We start from the raw sequence: 19,497 nt of genomic DNA on the forward strand, positions 1-19,497 counted from the left end.
TGATACCAAGTGGCTTGTTACACATTGTTTGAAAGAATTTTATTTATCTTTGTCTGGAGGATATATCTCCTCCAAAGTTTAGTGGGAGATTATTTTTTCAGTCTGTGGAAGCTCTGTTTGGCATCAATCTCCCTCCTGCTACTCAGTGTTTCTAATACAGAGATAGATCTGCATTCTCACCTACCATTTAAACAGGCATGTCTGTGGAGTAGGGCCTCTCCAAGAGGCACGACACATGGCAGTGCTTTGTTATAAGCTCAATGCGCTCATTGTAACTCACAGGTCTTGTGGTAGGAAGGTCAGTGTTTCTGTACTCCATGGCTAGACATACATTGTGCCTGCTAAATACTGCTGTAGTATTTCATCGCAGTGGGAACCCGGACAATAGGTCATGCCTTGCATTAATGTGTAGGATGTTGAAAAATAAATACAGTTCAAATAGCAGAGGACTGCCGCCCGGTCGCTTACTATCCCTGTGACACTAAGAGCACTCCGGATGCACAGGGAGATTTTTGCAGGCACAGCAATGGATGTGCCATTAAGCTGCCACTGAGCACGCAGAAAGTGCAACAGACTCTCTGCTGACTCCTCCCAGTAATTCAGAATTGGTCAAGGGCACACATTACGGGAAACACGAATGGTTTCCTTGCTCCAGAGATCTCTTCATCTTATTTTTGTCCTGTAATACAAATCTAAAAGTCAAAATTCTCAAGGGAAAGCCAGTCTCTGAGTCAACCTTTGTGTCCAGCAAGCCCCAGACCAAAGGGACTGTATTTCTTTTGCTGTCTGAGGGCCTGATCTAACAACCTTTAGAATCAATAGAAAGGCTAATTGATTTGACAGACTTTGGATAAAGCAGCTAAGGCCACAACCTGCACCACTGCAATCACCAGAAAATTTGTCGTTGACCTCAGTGAGTGCAGGATGAAACACCCTCTTGGTCAGCAGGTATTTAAGTCCACACACGTAATTTATTTCATTTTAAACCATTCATATGCCTAAGTACTTGTCAGATCTGGAACAAAAGCACGCTGGTTGCCAGGGCTAGAGGAGTAGCTTTTAGATCTGCCCCTCTCCTGCCAACAGCGATGCGATTTGGAGGAAAGAATAAGCAAGTCCATTGTTTCCACCATTTTGTAATGATAGGGAATTAAGGAATAAGATAAGTGAAATGAAGAGGAACGAAATCAAGCGCACAACAGAAATCAACGCCACAGAAAGAGGGAGTTTCTACCCCTTTAGTTCCTTCTCAGGGGACTTTAAAAAAATATAAACACTGGCTTTTCAACTTCATCAGGAGGCTGCGTCTCAAATACAACCCAAGCCTTCGGAGGGCTTGCCTACACTGGAAAAATACATTATGTTAATTGATTAACACATAATGCTTAATATAACAGTCAATATAAACGAAGACTACTATGTTTAACATTGGTTGTTGTTGTTGACCTAAGCTAACGCAGCTGCCAAACATGACAGTTCTTGTCTGCACTAATTGCTTTGTATCACCTTAATTAAGGTGTTCTGACACAATGTAATTCTGCAATACAGAGAAATCCTTTGGGGCATTTATTCTGTACTTTTAATTTTCTGTCTTGTCTATCTTGAATTTGCAGACATGCTGCCTTTGCCACCTCCCCAACCCCCTCCAGCCGTGGAGCCACTATCACTGAAAATCAAAGAGACTTTGTAGCCTCTTTTATGAGTTGCTTCAACTCATGAACTGAAAGTTCAATCACACATACAATCAGTTTACACCCCCTGATAGTGCCGATTATATATCTCATCATTCAGGAAGGGTCAGCTCAGCCTAGAAAAGTATCACCAAATACCAGACATTTGAAGTTTCTGCAAAAATACTGCAAGTTGTACAGCTGGGCAGTTTGTCAGCCCAATCACACAGCCTGTTCCCAGCCACAGGAAGCCACTTTGCAGCGTTCTCCCAAGATGTACTTTCTCCATTTTGTTTTACATAGAAAAGCTTTGTCCTTACAAGAAGGGGGAAAAAAAGCGTACAAAAAAAAGATGTTATTAAACACTGAGATTAAAAGATCAAGAAGTTTATCTGGACTTCAGCAACTATAACACACTTAGGTACACCTTGTATTTTAGTAGAAAATGTTATTGCCTGCTACAAATTATGTTACTCGGCACTACTCAAACCATGGCAATTCCTAAATTGTTAAGATGTGTTGCATGTAAACTGCTGTTTGGCTACACAGCACCCATTTGTTTCAGCATCTTCCAAAAGACACAGATATTTGCCTGAACAGCGTTTGCTGCAGTCTGAAGCAACAATATTAACACTCTGATGCATTCAGAGCTATATTAAGCGACTGAAGATGTGCAGCACAGTTACACCAGCTTTTCTGGACTGTAATTTCACTTCCTGGAAATTAATTTCCTTTCAGCTGTTCATCTCTCCAAAGAGCGCTGCATTTATGTTCATTGTCTCTTCTCTTTTCCTTAAAGAAAAATAGGGAGTGGGTGGGGTAAGTGACCTAATGCACAAGTCTTCTAGGACTTCAGATGTGTGACTTGGAAGCTTTACAGGTCAACTAACGGGCTTCAGCCTACTGACTGTTGAGGGAAGTGATTCTCCCCCTCTACTCTACTCTAAGGAGACCCCACCTGCAGTACTGTGTCCAGCTCTGGGGCCCCCCACACAAGAAGGGCATGGACCTGTTGGAGTGAGCCCAGAGGAGGCCACAAAGATGATCAGAGGGGCTGGAGCACTTTATCTGTGAAGACAGGCTGAGAGAGTTGGGCTTGTTCAGCCTGGAGAAGAGAAGGCTCTGAGGAGACCTTAAAGCAGCTCCAGTGCCTAAAGGGGGCCTACAAGAAATCTGGAGAGGGACTTTTTACAAGGGCATGTAGTGACAGGACAAGGGGTAATGGATTTAAACTGAAAGAGGGTAGATTTAGATTAAATATTAGAAAGAAGCTCTTCCCTGTGAGGGTGCTGAGGCGCTGGCACAGGGTGCCCAGAGAAGCTGTGGCTGCCCCATCCCTGGCAGTGTTCAAGGCCAGGCTGGACACAGGGGCTTGGAGCACCCTGCTCTAGTGGAAGGTGTCCCTGCCCGTGGCAGGGGGTTGGAACCAGAAGAGCTTTGCAGACCCCTCTCTACCCAAACCCCTCCATAAGTCAAGATGGTGCCTATTAATTACTAATTAATTTCCATGTTTAATTACAGTATTAATGAGGGGTTTTTCTGCTCCATCCCCTCTGTTCCCAACCCGGCAGCGGGGGGGGCGGGGCGGGCGGGCGGAGCCACGCCCCCCCGCGTGCCCTCCCGCCCGTCACGTGCGTTAGCGACAGCCGCCGGCGGCGCCCATTGGCGGAGGGGCGGGGATGGGCGGGGCTAGCGCGGCCGGTCCGTCAGCTGCGCGCCGCGGCTCGCACAACAAAGGGCTCCGCGGGGCGGGCGGGCGCGGAGCCGGGAGCGGCGCGGTCCAGGTGGGTTTGGGTTTGAGGGGCCGGGGCTCAGGCCGGGCGCGGTGACGGTGTCCCGCCTCGTTACAGCGCGGTGTCGCGGTGTCCTGTGGTCCGAGCGCCCGGGACAGGCGGTGGAAAGCAGCAGCAGTGGGGCTCCCCTCTGTGCGGCTTCCATCCCGCCTTGTTTCTCCTCGCGTAGCGCCGGGGCCGGGAGGGTTTTCCCGTTTTCCCAGCCGGTAGTCGCGTCCCCCCGCCCAGCGGCGGGGCTGGGCTCCGGAGCTCGGGCGGGTCACCCGTTGACTCCGCCGAAAGCGGCTTGTGGGAGCCTCCTGGCGGCATGAACCGGCTGCGGGGAAGGGACCGGGCGGTCCGGCAGCCAGGAACTGCAGCGGAGGCTTCAGGGAGTGTCTTTTCGTTTCTTTTCTGCTTGGCGTGCGCTCCGTCTCCTCTGCGGGGGCACAAAGAAAAAAGTAGTTTTGGGTTCTTTCTTAATGCAACGTTATATTGACGTGCATTGGATGTATTACCTCTAACATCCTTTTCATCCTGACTGTAGCTGAGTCAGCTGTTCCTGGTCCCATCTTTTCTTGCAGCTGATCGTTCCTGTCTAGGAGCCAGTGAACCTCTCTTTGGGAGGCCTCGTTTGCCTCCCCTTGATAACAGCGTTCCTGCTTGGTCCCCATCCGGCTTGTGCAATAGCATGCAAGTGTGGCACTGCTAAGGGCGCTTGTCCAAAAGGATGTGGGGACGTCAACCAGTTTCTAAATGATTCAGATGGGGTTTACGGATCCTCCTTGGGGTGGCGGAAGGAGGAGATTGGACAAGCTGCTTTTGATCTACAGAAAGACATTAATGGGTCAAGCTGTGGTTTGTTTAGATTGTGTTCTCAGGAGCAATTCCACTATAGGGAATTGTGGAACAGGAACAGTGGTCTCTCACTTGTTAGAGGTTAGTTATTTGATGTTGCTGTGATGCCTGTAGAGCCTTAATATAGGAGTGTGAGCTCTTGTCTTGCTCCACTTTGCACAGAACAAAAAGGCAGCCTCTGCCTGAAGGTGCTTCCAGCCTTGACCTAGGAAAGCGGCAACGCCAGCGCTGGTCAGCAGTTACACCATGGCTTGCTAGTTAGCCTGAAGGCAAAAGAGGCTTAGGGATGGATGTGTAAGATAACAGGAAAGCTATAGGCTTCAAGCTTCCACTTAGAGTCCATCTTCTTATCCATGGCAAGTTTGAGGCACTCAAACCTTCTCAAGAAGATGCTTAGGAACACTGTGGGCATTTTGTGTTTCTTTGGGTAACCCATCCAAGGCTTACTGACCTTAATGGCTAAGAACATTTCCTGCTAGTAACCACTGAAAATTAAACTTTACTGCAGTTAAAAGCCGCTTCTGCTTGCTGTGAATGTAGAAGGGAATAAATGTTTGCCTCTTTCTTCACATAATCAACTATTGTCAGTTTTTCCTTCTCTCTGTTGAGCCTTTCCATTTTTTAAACTTCATAATTTTTCTTTACACTTTTGATCTTTCTTGTGGCTGTCTTGCAGAGCCCAGATGGTTCATTTTCAAGTGTGGTCCTAAAAAAGCAGCCTTTCATCTCTACTGCATCTGAGCCAGTTGTTCCTAGTCTTGTATTTTCCTGCTGCTGACAGTTCCTCTTGAGGAACTAGAGTGCATAACTTCTTGAGTCACACTGTACCTTTTCACATTGCTTCTGAAGACTACTCTAAAAGCTACCCCTATCCTTTTGTGCTGTTTGAATGAGGAGGTAGCTTGTAAATGTCTACAGGAGCAGTACTGTGTGGAGCAGGTGCTTGTCCTTCCGTTGAACAAGTAGGTGATGGGGTCTGGTGTCCTGGGGTAACATGATGTAGGAGGCCGAAATGACCCTTAGGTGTGGCCTGAGAGTCATAGGACGAAGCAGAGCGTACTGGCCTTAAATAATACTCTTTATGGGTTGTATCTTGGCTGGGTTTGTCTAGTGTAGTGTGTCTTACTCCTTTTCTGAATGCAGACATTCATACCATCTTGCATGTGTATCTTCTTCCCTATTTAATATTAAGCAGGCATTTAATCTGTAATAATTCTGACATGCTGTGATAATTGAAATATTGCTATAGTGGAATTGTAGTTAAATTGGTGAATATTTTTCATGTACAGTCCTTACCTTTTCAACTACTTTAATGGCTTCTATTTATTGGGTCATACATAAATATTCAAAGGCTGTAAGCACGCAGATCTGACGTGGTTGAACATTCGGCTTCTTGGTACTGATGGGTTTTTTCATCTTAACTGCCAAATGTAGAGTTCAGGCTTTTGGTGACTAATTATGTGTAGATAATTAAGTATACAAGTTACTTTTCCTTGTTACTTAGGCTTACCATACATGACTAGTTGGGCACTTGCAGTGAAAATGATTGCACTAGTAACTACATAGTGTACTTCGAACCTGAAGGTGGGATATGCATTCCTACTGTTAACTTGTAAGGCAGTGGTCCTGAACTGCGTGTGATGAGAGAGAAGAAACACTGCCTCGGGCACCCCCGGAGCCCTCACAGGAGCCCCTGGGCAAGGTGTGAGGTTGTGTCAACAGAGGAGATGCGTTGTCTGGAGCAGAGAGCAGGCGCCTGCCCTTCGTATCCCTCTGACCAGGAGGAAGACGGGCAGGGAGCTGCGGGGGCACCTGTGCTGTGAGCATAGGCACAAGAGTCCTCTCCTCCCATAACAGAAGGTGGGAACCAAAAGGTGAGCAGACCTTTGCTCAGGGAGGAGGATTGAGAGGAAGGCGCTCAGCTCCAAGGATAGACCTAGGCTTTTCCTGTATGTATCTAGGGAGGGAATGGTGAATGCCAATGAACCTGCCTTCCTTTTAGGCAAAAACGTTTACTGGTGCCTCAGACTACACTAACAAGAGAGTTTTTAGTTTGTTCCCTCGGGATGTTACCTGTTGCTTTGTCATTAAGACCCTTGTCATCATTTTTTTTTTTTTTTTTTTTTTGCAGGTTTCACATAAACTGTTTACCAGACATGCCCCTGCATGTCCTGTACCTAAGCTGATAAAGCATCTATGCACTTTAATCTCAAGTCTGTGCCAGTCTGCTAGTACAGTGTGAGCTGTGCCTTGAACCTTGGATATAAAGACCTACCAGCCAAAGTCTTGTTCCTGCCTTAGTAATGTTCCAGAGGTTAAATAACATGCTCATGGGAGAGATTGATAGCTTGTCCAGCCAAGAGCCAGAGTTCAGTGAGAAAGAAGATGATGAGTGGATACTGGTTGACTTTATAGGTAAGATGTCTGTCAAACATAAGCTCTGCTTTTGTTCTGCTCTGGCTTTTACTTGTCTTACTTCCTTATGAAGGCACCAGTAGCTTGGGAGAAACCTTACCTAAGCAAAATGAATGTGGAGTAGAGTGTAGGGTGTCTTCCAAACAAATGCATTAAAACATGTTATGTAAACTGGATGAGAAAAATGATGTCAGGTTTATAAGCGTGACACAGGCTTCAGCAGAACCTCTTGCACAGATAAAATATGTTTGACTTATTATGCAATTGTATTGCTTTGCTGATAACAGTTGTGTTGCATGTCTGGCATGGCTTATCAGGGAACTCCCTTTTCCCCTCCCCTGGCTTCTAAAAATGTTAAAACCTGTGTATGTGCTAATAGCGGATTGTTTCTGTTTCTTTGGTTTTTTTTCCTGTATCCCATTGCTGACTCTGCAACCATGTTGTTACCAACCCTCTGCGATCACCAACATCCATGGGTGCCTCTGCACTGGCTAATGGCACCTCCAGCAGACACTTGCACTAACTGCTCCGCGGAGGAAGCGGACATCGCTGAAGCATCGGCCGCAGATGGCTCGCCTGTCTTCTCTTGTTTACCATCTCCCTTGGAACACTTGCCAGAGGCCAGCGAGTCTTGCTTCATCCAGTTCGAGTCGTGCCCCATGGAGGAGAGCTGGTTTATTACCCCTCCCCCGTGTTTTACTGCAGGTGGATTAACTGCTATCAAAGTGGAAACCAGTCCGATGGAGAACCTCCTCATAGAGCATCCCAGCATGTCTGTGTATGCTGTTCACAATACCTGTCACAGCCTTAATGAGACGGGGTGTGGAGATGAGGAGTTTCACAGCCCAGGTAGTCCCAGGTATGTCTGAATTCACTTGTCAAGGAGCTCTGTTGCTAAAATATCTGGTTTCTACTTGATCAGCTTAGACACTTAATACTGAATTTTCCAGCTTATTTCCAAGCGGGTGAATAAAGCATGAATACTACACAAGGTGGGTAGGGTGGTCAGGGCTGCCTGCCTGCTTAGAAAAATGTTACACAAGATGACCGTGTCAGGAAGCGGTTGGGTTTGCTGTTCTGACACTGTGATGAATATTTATGGAGCCTAATTATTCCCTTGCAGAATGTGCTCTGCTCCTGTTGAAACTGGTGGCAGTTAATGCTCATCATGTAGATTTGAAAGCACTTTGCCCCCTTCCTAGCTATGTGTATTTTTCAGAACTTTGCATAACAGGACCCTTTCAGTCCCTCATGAGATGGAAGATATTACTTTAATTATCCTGACAGGGAAGCCTGGTTTGGGGTTTTTTTGTTCTGCAACCTAGTGATAGATGAGGACAGGATTAAATTTTCTCACAGGTTGCATGTGGAACAAAGCAAACTGAAATATTCCACAAAACTTACTCCCCGCAAGGTAAAAATATGTGTTGCACATCTCTAGTTTTAGTGAGGTAATAAGTTGTGCTTGTTTGGGTCCTGAAGATCTGGCCGTGGAGAATTGTTGCAGAGGCACGTTTGCCATGCACTGCTTCTCTGGTGTCAACTGTCCAGTCTGTACAGCTGTACAAGTACAGTGTACATAGATGAATACAAATAGAGTATTTCTTTGCCATTATGACTCAACACTTGCCCATGTGTTCATTGATTTGGAAATAACTGGGTGGTTTATGATTCCTGGTTAATAACAAAGACTGACTGTTTGTCCCATCTGATGCTTATCCTTGGAAACAATTAAAAATCAATCATAGTGTACTAAGCTGTGTTCTGCAGGAAAAAATGAGTGTAGTGCTAGGGTTGCTGTAGGTAGATGCCCGTTGACTTTTCTGATCAGCTCCTTGCTGTATTTTAAGTTCTTCAAAGAAATAGGTGACTTAGAGATAACGTGCTGCTGTGTAGTATTGAAGTATAGTGCTGATATCATTCATCTTAGAATGGGGATTTGAGGATGGCAGTTTGATGTTAAGCATCAAGCTTAAATCAAACTTAAATCAAGGGTCAAGCTTAACTTAAATTGGAGGAAGCTATGAGTGCACAGCACTTTTAAAAGGAGGGTCTGAAGGAATCTGCAAGTGCCCCATAGGCTGTGAGGCTTGCCCTAGTGAAAGACAGTAATTTGCAGTGGATAGTAACACACAAAGTTGAATGCTGATTTCTCAGTGACTTGAACTGGGGATACTGGTGTAAATCCTCCAGGAGAAAAATCCTGTCTTAAGTTATACAGTACAGTTAAGCTGCTTAAATGTGTGGGGAAGCTAAAGGTGTGATGATCTTCAGCTTGTGTCTGATAAATTTCTTCACACTGAATTCTGTGCTGTTGCTTCGTCAGAGGATCTAGGCTTTTGTATACATTATTTTGGGTGGCAGAACTGGGAGGAGACTTAAGTCTAAAGCTGAGGTAGACAACAGATACTGGGAACTTCAATTACACTGATACTGCAGTAAGTTTCAAAAGCTGTTTTGAAGTCTCTAGTGGTTTAATGGTTGGCCATTTAACATTGTAGGGCCAAGAAAAGCTGCTTAAGGCACACTGGCACAGTAAGTACTACTGTTTTGGGACAGTGCTTCTTGTTTGATCAGGCTGCTAGCAACGCTGCTTCCGCTAGAGCCTTGTCTGCCAAAACAATACTGGTTTCAGGACTAACCTTTGTGCCAAATGATGTTACTTGATCAAGCCTAACTACATCTGCTTTAACAAGCCAAAATGCTCAGTGCAGAAAAAATAATTAAATATTAATTGGGGTGGGGTCCGAAGCCTTTAATTTGTCGTGTGAGGTCTGGCACTATAGTGCAACTGGCAGGACCTGTATGCTTTCTAGCAAAATAGGTGCTGGGGGTGCAGCAGTGAATATGTAGCAGCTGTCTGGCTTTAGACACAGCCCCTCTAAAATTACATTTTGATAGTATTGATGGAGGCTCGTCAGGCCTGTTCTCTCAGTGCTCAGAGCTCACTAGCGTCGGGCTACTAAAGGCAACCACTAAGGTAGCAAAATGCCATGTTTCAGAAGAGTATGTGGCTTTTTAGCTAATTCAAACCACCTCTGCTATCCCAGTTCCATTTTAAGATGACAAGTAGAAGAGTGTTGTTTTGCAAACTGGTGCTGGAAAGGTATTTGATAAGAGGGGGGAAAAAAACCTTAAGTATCTTCAACCAGCAATTTTAAACCAGTTTTTCCTGCGCAAAAGGAGGAAATCTGTTTACTTCTTTTAGATTCCTTTCAAAGCAAAAGCATGTTGTATAAACTTCCCCCTGTTCATCAGGTTAGTCATATTTTTCCATAACAAACAACAACACTTTATTAGTTGATGCCCTTTGCTAGCTAATAACATGCAGCAAGGGCATGTTTAGGAAATATGGGTGATTTCCTGTGAGTGTCACAATTGATATATCTTTCTCATCCTAGTAAGTGTGGTGTGGCTTCCTAGCTCCTTAAGCTCTCCCCAGAAAGGCTTCACTTGGAGTTGCACCTCCAGCACTGATGAAAGTTAAATTAAACTGGTGTAATCCACATAGAAAGTACTTACAATGGACTGAGAATTGACCTGTGCTATTTGCTCACTTCTTGCTTCGTATATCTGGTGCTAGGTTTAGGACAATATACAGTGAATGAACAAGAAAAAGCCAGCATGTCACACACGGCTCTTCTGGAGCCTGTAGGCTTCAGTCATATCAAGCCAAAAGCAAGTGGATTTGGGTGTTTAGAAGAAAGTAGAAGAGAGAGTATTCCCTTGCTGACAGGGAGTATTTTGCTCCAGTGTAGGAGTGGGTGAGGCAGAAGAGCTTACTTTCGTGCCAGGCACCTGCAGCCCCTCAAGAGCAAGGCTGTAAGGGTGTACCATGCGCATGGCAGACCAGACTTGCGTCTGCAGAGACATCATATGATAAATGAAAGTTAAGGTCTTCCAAAAGAGACTCTAAAGTAGTCATGCTAGAGCTGAAAAGCAGACTTCCCAAGAGACCTCTTGCTCATGCCTGAGCAAGCTCCTGGTGTTGCAGACATCTTTCCTGGGCACCGAGTTGACAGCTAGTCACCGTGTTCTGGGTGGGGAGAGAGAAGGCAAGCAACTCTGGTGCCACTGATCTCACACAAGTCGTGGACCTCAAGCTTTGGATTCACTTTGCTTTTAAAACTGCCAGGCTATTTTTAGCTTTTCTTAGGAAGCTTCAGGAAACACCAGTGATTGTTCTGTCAAGTAGGGAAGTCCTTTTTCAGTATGTCAGTCCCTGCTTGCATAGGCTGCTGGTTTTTTTTTTTCACTAGTGCATGATGGAGTAAGGGTTTGCCAAAACTGCTGACTCTCTGCTCATGAAATCTGGAGGGCTGGTTGAGGAGCAATCCTGAGTTATTTCCTGTGTGTGTCACAACTGGTCTATCTTTCCCATTCCTCTGCACAAACATTGTTTGGATTTACTTGTGTGGCTGGCAATCCAAACACGCTTTTATTAGTGTGCTTCTGTTTTCAGGCTGAACCACTTATGTTCAAGATGACTTTTTAAAACCAAACTTTGCCTAGTGAATAACTCCAAGTCTTCTAAAGCTGGAGCAGTGTGACACACATTGCCTTATATTGCTGATCTATACTGCATCTTGGGCTTAGGGAGGTGGGGTGGGGAACGAAGGGTGCAGTGGTATGAGACACCAGAAGTCCAAAGCCTGTTGTGGTGCCCTCACACAAGTGAGTTAGCAGCACTACACATTGCTTACCAGTGTGGCTTTCCTGGCTTGACCTCGCCTCAGCCCAAATCTCTGTCCAGTAGAACAAGGTTCCCCTTTGAAATGCTGGTGTCCCTGTTCTGCTCTATATAGTTTGCATGTCTTTCCAATGCTACTCAGTAATGGCTGATACCTGCTTGTTACATTTCTAGACTGGAAGCCCGAAATGAAACGGGGCAGCGTGTTCACTGCTACGTCACAGCTCTTGCTACTCGTTCAACTTTTCTGGAAAAAACCAAGAGCTTTCGTCCTACCCACTGGATAAAAGAACATAATGAAAGACATTATCTCAACAGAAATGGTCTCCGCCGCCAAAACCTTACCAGGGATTGCCACTCTCGGCAAATCAAGCACAACGGACTGTTTGTTCACCAGCCTTGCCAGCGTCAGTTCAATTACTGATGGCTCTTGTGGTTTTAATCTATGGTCTAATTGTTTTTTAGGTTGCTCTTGTTTCCATGTGTAGGTAAGTGTGGTCAATCTGAAGCTGATCTTCAATCCTTCAAACACAATCTAGAGTAACTAGAGTTGCATTCTTTTGAAATGACACCTAAATCTCCAAATATCTTGCAGCAGGTCCTGAATGTTGATGTTAAATATCAATGTCTTGGAAGCCTATCACTAAGATAGTTTGTGTGCTGTTTTATAAACTATGATGCATAGATGGGTTCTTAGTTGGTCTTTTAAAGAAACTTAACTGAGATGGAAATCAGTTACATTTTACATTAATCAAAGTGGAGTTAGAAGAATTTGAGGTTAGGTGTATTCTTTAATGACCAGAACTTGACAGCTTGTGTATCTGTCTGTATTCAGCATATATGGTTACTTCCTAACAAAGACATACTATAGCTGCCAGTGGATATTACATAGCTATGCTGAACTGTTACAAGAAGGACATCTAATGTAAATTGCCTAGTACCTACTCGTGTTCGTGGAGTCTGTGTAGGTGTGTTGGGTACTTGAGATGGGTATCAAAAAGGGTTAAATGTCCATCCTCCCCGCCCCCCAGTATTGTTGCAGTAGGATATGGCACTGGTGTTACAGATGTAGTACCTCACAGTGGAGTGGAAGGAAAAGTGGGCCTATGGGTTAAGTGCAGACATACAACACAGAGCTGAACTGGGTTTTACTTGGTGCAGTTTGAGTTCTTATTCCGTTTCTCTAATTCTTTCTGGTTTTAAGAGATGTATTTCCCCTACCCCATTTCATTTAATCTCTGGTCTACTTACAGGAAAAGAATGGTGTATTGACTGTTCTTTTAATCCCATCAGTAGCTGACTGCTCTTTAAAGAAGTCAGGCTGATGGATAGCTATTTCTGAGCTGCTAATTGCTGTTAGATTGTCTCATATTTACAGAGTAGCTCAGAAGTAGCTAGAAGGAAGGTCTTATTAGTTCCAATTTTCTCTCTTTCTCTCTCTCTAAAAATGAAGTCCAAGTTAATTGCGACTGGAAATGAAGGGCAGTGTGTGGCAGGGAGAAGAGGATGCTGGAAAACAGTCTTACAGAACTAAACAGAGATACACACAGGAGTGTATAAAAATGGAGATAGATCGGCAGTGTTGTTCCCTTAGCCCATTGAGGGCAGAAGGACTGGATAGCAATTCCATGGGCCAACAGGAAAGAAAAGCCATTCAAAACTGACAAGTAATTTTTTTAAGAACACTGTACAACATGTTTTGGAAGTTGGCAGGCACTTGAAAAACCCAGAACACAAAGTTCACCTCTTAATAAAGAGTGTATATTAAACAGCAGCCACATGGCATGCCAAACCCTGATAGATCAATCTGGGAAGTAGACTAAATGCCTATGGAGGTGAGGAAGCAGAAATCTGCACTGAAAAAAGAGGGGAAATATCAGTAGGTTTATCCCCCTTTCTGTCAGTACTTAATGTGACTTACTGTTTTTAACTTGTGTTTATTGCCTAGGGCATTAAAGTGTTAACATTACATTCAACAACGTCTTCCAGTAGTCCTTATACAGAAGCTAGTATAAGGAGTCATGTGAGGATTCTTTAAAATCAGGCAAGATCAATAATGTGAATTATTCTAGACCTATGAAGTATTTTAAATTCAGCCAAATGCTTCAAATTCATTGAAGCCAAACCCCAGCAACTTGGATTGACCTTGATGTAACGGTACTGTTGCACATTCTGCAGCTGGAATTGTTGTGGAACATGCTTAGTATACAGGAAATGGCACTTGTAACCTCTGTTTCACTGCAGATGTGCTGCTTCACTGGGATTAGTAAAGATTCTTGCCAGGGGATGCTGACAAATAGTTAAGTGTGTAAAATCAATAGGTGCTTTCCTGGATACGCTGGTCTCCTTTATTTTATTTTTTTAAGACACATTGAATTCACATGCACAGTGAAAGAAAACAGAATTGGTCACACCAGAAGTTTCCAAAACAGATTTTTATTACCATTTTCAGCAGTACGTGCCTGTGTCCATACAACAATTCTCTGGTGGTCCAAATACTCTGGTTTATCTGCAAATAGCTGTAGTTTCACCAGTCTCTCATCTGCTCATGAATACTCTTACTTGCCTCAGATTATCTACTTCTATCACTCCAGCTTTTCGCCCAGTTTAAACTTCCTTCTCCTCACTGCCAACTTTCTAGCTCAGGAAAATTCTTTTCTTCCCTGTATTTTTTTTTTTTTCTTCGTATAAAAGTAATTACTTTCCTTCAGCTTTAATTGTCTTAAAGTGAAATGAAGGAAGATGGAGTCTCCACCTCCCTGTATTAGAAGGAGTTAAGTAATCCTTTAACTCCTGACAGGGAGATGGGTGTTGAGAGTATAAGGCTCCCAGGCATTACAGTGAGAGCCTTGGACTGTTCTTCTCAGTAGGCAAGTAAATGCAACTTTAGACTGCTCCTAGAATTGGGAGATACTGATCTTTTTATACTACATTACTAGATGACTCTCTGGTGATGAAAACCTATATCTTTCAGGATATAAACTATTTTGTTGCACAAGCTGTGCTTCTCAATTTGTAATATTAGAAACCATATTACTGTGTGAGATAGTACTGCATCAATGGCTTTTTTTAATGTGTTTTACATATTTATGTTGGTCTAGCCCTGTTTTGTGCCTGGAGCTATTGGGCAAATAGATTTGTTTTGGTTTTGTGTTTTAATAGCAAGCTGTGTGGCTTCTTATATGGTTTTTTGACTTGTATTAAAGTGTGTGTTCTTGTAAAAAGCGGAGGCCTTGCACTGTCTTATACTGATTGATATTCATGAATCTTGCTGAAACTGTATTTTCATATGTATTGGTCAATAGACAGATTTGCATTTTAAACTGTGCCTTCTACACAGCAAACTTGAAGATTCAAAAGGGACATTTCAGTTAGGATTAATACTGTACATCAGTCTATGCATATATGGCAGCTTCTCTCCAGAGCCACTTCTCTATTTGTAGCAGTCCTTTTGATATGGAAGAATGTCTGGCTCTTATTTTTAAAAGTATAACACAAGCTGAAAAACAACAAAATACAGCACTTTGCCAAAAAGTAGCATTGCTTAACCAGTGTGTATTTACTAAAGTGATCTTCTGTATTTTGTTTTCATAGTGCGTTGTGCACATTGTGGGGAAACATGATCTTAACTCTCAATAAAAAATGGCCTATTAAAAGTTGTCACTCTGTTCTCTTAAGTTGCGGGTCAGTCAGAATCCAAATGCCTGAGCACCCCATTCAGGTGTGGCGGGTACAAGTACTGAGTGTGCAAGTACAAGCTAGAGAATGCTTGCTCTAGTGCCGAAGTTCTCTGAGAATCAGTGTGCGTTGCTGATCAAGTGATGATGTGTGGTCTAACTACTGTTGCACATATCTGCAAGCTGCTGTTTCCTGATCCACACGCAGAAGTGCCATAGGTGAACAGATAAAAGCACATTGCCACTTGAAGTGTGCAAGGGGTAGGGGGAAGGTTTTTGCTTATCTAGACTGAACTTCTCTTGTTTCAACTCGTACCCATTGTCCATCATCCTCCTGCCATGCACCACCATGACAAATCTGTATGGAAGACTGCTGTTAACATTCAAGAGGTGGAGGCAGGGACAGGTAACCTGTGAGGGACGTAAGCATCCTACGCAAATGTCCAGGGGTGTGTTTAGGGAAGCCAAATCCAAGCCATCTGTAACGGAACCTGGCAGGGGGTGTGGAGGACAACAGGGTCTCCACAAGTATATCTGCAGCAAAAAGCAGATCAGGGAAAATGTGGGCCTGCTGCTAAATGGGGCAGGAGTCCTCATGACAAATGGATGTGGAGAAGACTGAGGTACTCTGTCTTCTTTGCCTGGGATCTCTACTGGTAAAACCAGCCTTTGGGAATCGCAGGCCCCTGAGGCCAGTGGGAAAGGCTAGAGCAGGGAATATCAACCCTTGGTTAGGAAGGATCAAGTTAAGAAATGCTTAGAGCTGGGCCATACACAGGTCTATGGGACACATCCATGGCTGGTGAAGAAGTTGGTTTATGTCACTGTGAAGCTGTTCTCAATTATCTTAAAGGTTATAGCAATGGACAGGATTCCTGAGGGGTGGAAAGAAAGCAAATGTCCTTCCTCTCTGCAAAGAAGGACAAAAAGAAGAGGGGGAACTAAAGGACAATCGGCCTCATCTTGAGCTCTGGAAAGGTGATAGAGTAAATGGTTCTGCAAACCATTTCCAAATGTGAACAAGAAGGTGATGAGGAGTAGCCAGGATGGATTTAGGCAGGGGAAAGCATGCCTGATTGCCTTCTACAATTAGATGACTGGCTCAGTGGTAGAGCGGAGAGCGGTGGATGTTGTTTGTCTTGACTTTAGCAAGGCTTTTAAGTGTCGCCCATAGCATCCCTCAAACTGATGAGTTATAGACCATGTAAGTAGATGGTGTGCAGGTGCATTGAGAACTGGCTGAACTGCTGCGTTCAAAGGATTGTGATCAGTGGCATGAAGCCTAGCTGAAGCCCAGTTGCTTCTGGTGTACCCTATCAATATTGGATCTTGCACTGTTAAAAACCTTCGTTAAGGACCTGGGTCACTTGCACAATCGGCAAGCTTGCAGGAGGTAGGAGGAGTTGTTTATACACCAAAGGGCTGTGCTGACGTTCAGAAGGACCTTGATAGACTGGGGAAACGGGCTGGCAGGAACTGCATGGAGTTCAGCAAGGGGAAATACGGAGTCCTGTACAGGGAAGAAAAATGACCCCAGGCACCAGGCGAACTGCCTGGAAAGCGCCTTGGCAGAAAAGGCCGTGGGGGTCCTGGAGGACACCAAGTTGACCATGCGCCAGCAGTGCACCCTTGTGGCCTCTAAACTGAAAGCTTCCTGGGCTGCATTAGGAAGAGGGTTGCCAGCAGGTGGAGGGAGGTGATCCTTCCCCTCCACGCTGTGCTGGTGAGACATCTGAATGCTGTGTCCATTGCTGAGCTTCCCAGTACGAGATAGATGTAGACATACTGGAGTGTATCCAGCAAGAGGCCAAGGAGACGAGAATGGGATTGAAGACTGAAATAACGGGGAGAGGCTGGGAGCTGGGATTGTTTAGGCTGGAGAAGAAAAGGCTCAAGAACGGGGGGTGGATCTTGTCAAGGTGTATAAACTCCTGGCGAGGGTGGTAAAGAAGACAGAGCCAGACTCTTCCTATAGTGGTACGCAGTGAAAGGACAAAAGGTAACGGGTGCAAGACGGAATATGGGGAATTTCACTTTAATATAAGAAATAGGCTCGCTGGTCTTCTGGTTGTTCTTTTGTTTTTTTCTGAAACTCTGTGTGATTTTTTTCCCCCTCCTGTTGCCAGGGTTCCTTGATCTCTGTGGCTTCTCAAAGACCATGGAGGGTGGCCTTGCAAGGACATCAGCCAGCTCTCTCAGCATGTTGGATGCAGGTTGCTGGGCCCCATGGACTTGTATGGGCTGAGCTGTTACAAGTAGTCCCTGACTTGATTGTCACCCACGGAACAAACTGGGTGACAAAATGATCTATTTAACTGGCAGCGATGAAAAGGAATTTGTGCAACAAAGCATCCATCTTCCCAGAGCAAGCCCTGAGTACAACCTTTCCCTTTCAAATGCAGATTGTGTGACCTGTACATTTATTAAAGCAGCTCTCTATGCCGAGAGCTGTACAGTATTCTTCAGGAGAACGTTTGCCTGTACAATCATACCCACACAGATAACCTAACATAGCTATGCTGATAGTGTTCCTCTTGGGGGTGCTTAGATCAGCCTTAACACAGCTTTTTAAATTTAGGTTGGACACTCTCCAAAACTGCATGAACTAGTGTTTTTTAAACTTCTTTGTGCCAAAGTGAAAATGTTCATGTAAAGAGTCATATCAATGTAACTATATTGATTTAAGTTCTCACTTTACGTTCTAGTTTTCCTGTTTCTATAAATCCTTGTACATCTCTGATGAAGCTAGCATACTAATTACTGTTCTCTCTGATACTTAGTGCTGATGGAGGCACCCTGTTTCCTCATCGAGTCACTCAGTATCTGCTTTCTTTGTCTCACTGACTTCTTTTGGTGCCTGTTTATAACCACAAAATGTTGTCACCTCCGTTACTGAGTGGTGCTTACAGGCAGCATTCAGGCTTTTTGACACACGTAGATATGACTCACCAAAAGAACAGGCTGGTGCTGGTGCAGCATCATTGTTCCCATAATGTGGTCTTGATAGATCAGTCTTAAAATAAATGGGACTGATCTGAGGCTCAACAGGATGTGTATAAAATTTGTTTCCTAGCCAGGGTTTTTCTTCATGAAAATACTGTCCTGGAGCTACTGCTGTTAACTAATACTTCAGAAGTTAAAGTCTCTTGACTTTAACAAAGTTTTGTGGGTAGTTTGATAGTTGGAACACTCAAATACCTTAACAAGGCAGATAAATATATTGTAATTTCACAGGCAAGCTAAAGAAAAAGAATAATAGCAAAAAAACCAAACTAGATAAGAGTAACAAAACTAGGCTAGTGGCCAGGAGCAGACTTCAGATCTCAGCTTGCAGACATGGGCTGTGCCATAAGTCTATACTTTCTCCTGAAGTGCACACATTGTTGTGTCCAAGCAAGATGACCGAGTCAGGCAATATAATCAGAAATACAGTTATGCCTAAAAATCAGCCTGAGTGCTGAAAGAATCGCAGATTGCCTGAAATTGGGCTCTGCAGGAAATTAGTAGAGGGAAAAAGAGGTGAGAAAGAGGAGGGAGGCCTCAGGCTTTTGGGGTATGTAGGTAAAGGCCAACAGCTGTCAATTTTTGCAAGGTGATTAAAGAAGATCATGATTAAAGAAGGGGGGACTGACATGGGCGGAGATATCCCCTTGTCTACTCCCAGCAGTGAATTTCAGCTCTAGTTCTTTGTCAGTGGTGTGAGACTGAGGATAGGAGACAAATATGTATTAAATGGGGAGGAGAGAGAGGATTTTGCTGGTGCAAACCATCAAACAGCTGAATTAGTACATACATCTTTACTAGTCGTAGGCATTTGGGGATGGGCTATTCTCTCTTGCATATGACCTTTTTCTCTGGAGAGATCCATAATGTGCCTTAAATATAGACAAGATTTGGGCTATGGAAAATTGTAAGTCTTAGTCCCCGAGTGCTGGAAAGCTGTTGAAAAGGTTGCATTGAAAAAGTGTTGAAAAGGTTTTTGCTACAGTCCTTGGAGCATCAGCAGTAAATGCTTTTCACTTCCTTGCATGCCTGTGCGAGAAAGTCCTGAGCCCAGGGCCCAACAGCTGTATGTTTGATGAGGTGGTGTGAGTCACCTGAATGAGGAACCACATACACTGGTAGGCGAGGGGCTGAGCCTGGGAGAAGAGGGGTTTTTTCTTTCTCTGCTTGTTTCTCCTGGGAGCAGGGGGAAGGAGTGTCTCCCAACATGATGCCCACCCTAGGAGGTCATGGTAAAGGTAAGTTAATCCATTTTGTTGTAAAAAAAATATATATACTGTATTATCGTCTTACTTGTGTTCTACATGGCTCTTTTCTGTGACCTGAGATTCCTTCTTTTCTCCTCCATACATGTATCTCCTGGTCCAAAAGATGTCACATTTTACAGCCCAGTGGTGAAGCAATGCCGGAAA

General features: G+C 44.3%; 2 protein-coding genes across 4 annotated transcripts; one reads left to right on the forward strand and one right to left on the reverse strand.

The window, feature by feature from the left end:
• Nucleotides 1-3,306: 3,306 nt before the first annotated feature.
• LOC115617907 lies at nucleotides 3,307-5,817 on the reverse strand. The gene is made up of 2 exons (XM_030508964.1): nucleotides 5,811-5,817; nucleotides 3,307-3,881 (listed from the first exon to the last, which is right to left on the reverse strand). Exons 1-2 carry the CDS (start codon nucleotides 5,815-5,817, stop codon nucleotides 3,307-3,309), a joined length of 582 nt encoding a protein of 193 aa, XP_030364824.1.
• Nucleotides 3,338-15,061, forward strand: TP53INP1 (tumor protein p53 inducible nuclear protein 1). Of its 3 annotated transcripts, none has more exons than XM_030499114.1 (4): nucleotides 3,338-3,454; nucleotides 6,432-6,715; nucleotides 7,226-7,574; nucleotides 11,580-15,061. In XM_030499114.1, the coding sequence occupies exons 2-4, from the start codon at nucleotides 6,604-6,606 to the stop codon at nucleotides 11,827-11,829; spliced, it is 711 nt and encodes a 236-aa protein (XP_030354974.1). In that variant the 5' UTR covers nucleotides 3,338-3,454; nucleotides 6,432-6,603; the 3' UTR covers nucleotides 11,830-15,061. The 3 variants fall into 3 exon arrangements, with proteins under 3 accessions (XP_030354974.1, XP_030354983.1, XP_030354991.1); XM_030499123.1 differs by lacking the exon at nucleotides 3,338-3,454 and adding an exon at nucleotides 9,217-9,250 and having other exon boundaries at nucleotides 5,922-6,715; nucleotides 11,580-11,689; XM_030499131.1 differs by lacking the exon at nucleotides 3,338-3,454 and having other exon boundaries at nucleotides 5,922-6,715; nucleotides 11,894-15,061.
• Nucleotides 15,062-19,497: the final 4,436 nt, after the last annotated feature.

The sequence above is a fragment of the Strigops habroptila genome, chromosome 1 (genome assembly GCF_004027225.2).
Source record: "Strigops habroptila isolate Jane chromosome 1, bStrHab1.2.pri, whole genome shotgun sequence".
NCBI lineage: Eukaryota > Metazoa > Chordata > Aves > Psittaciformes > Psittacidae > Strigops > Strigops habroptila.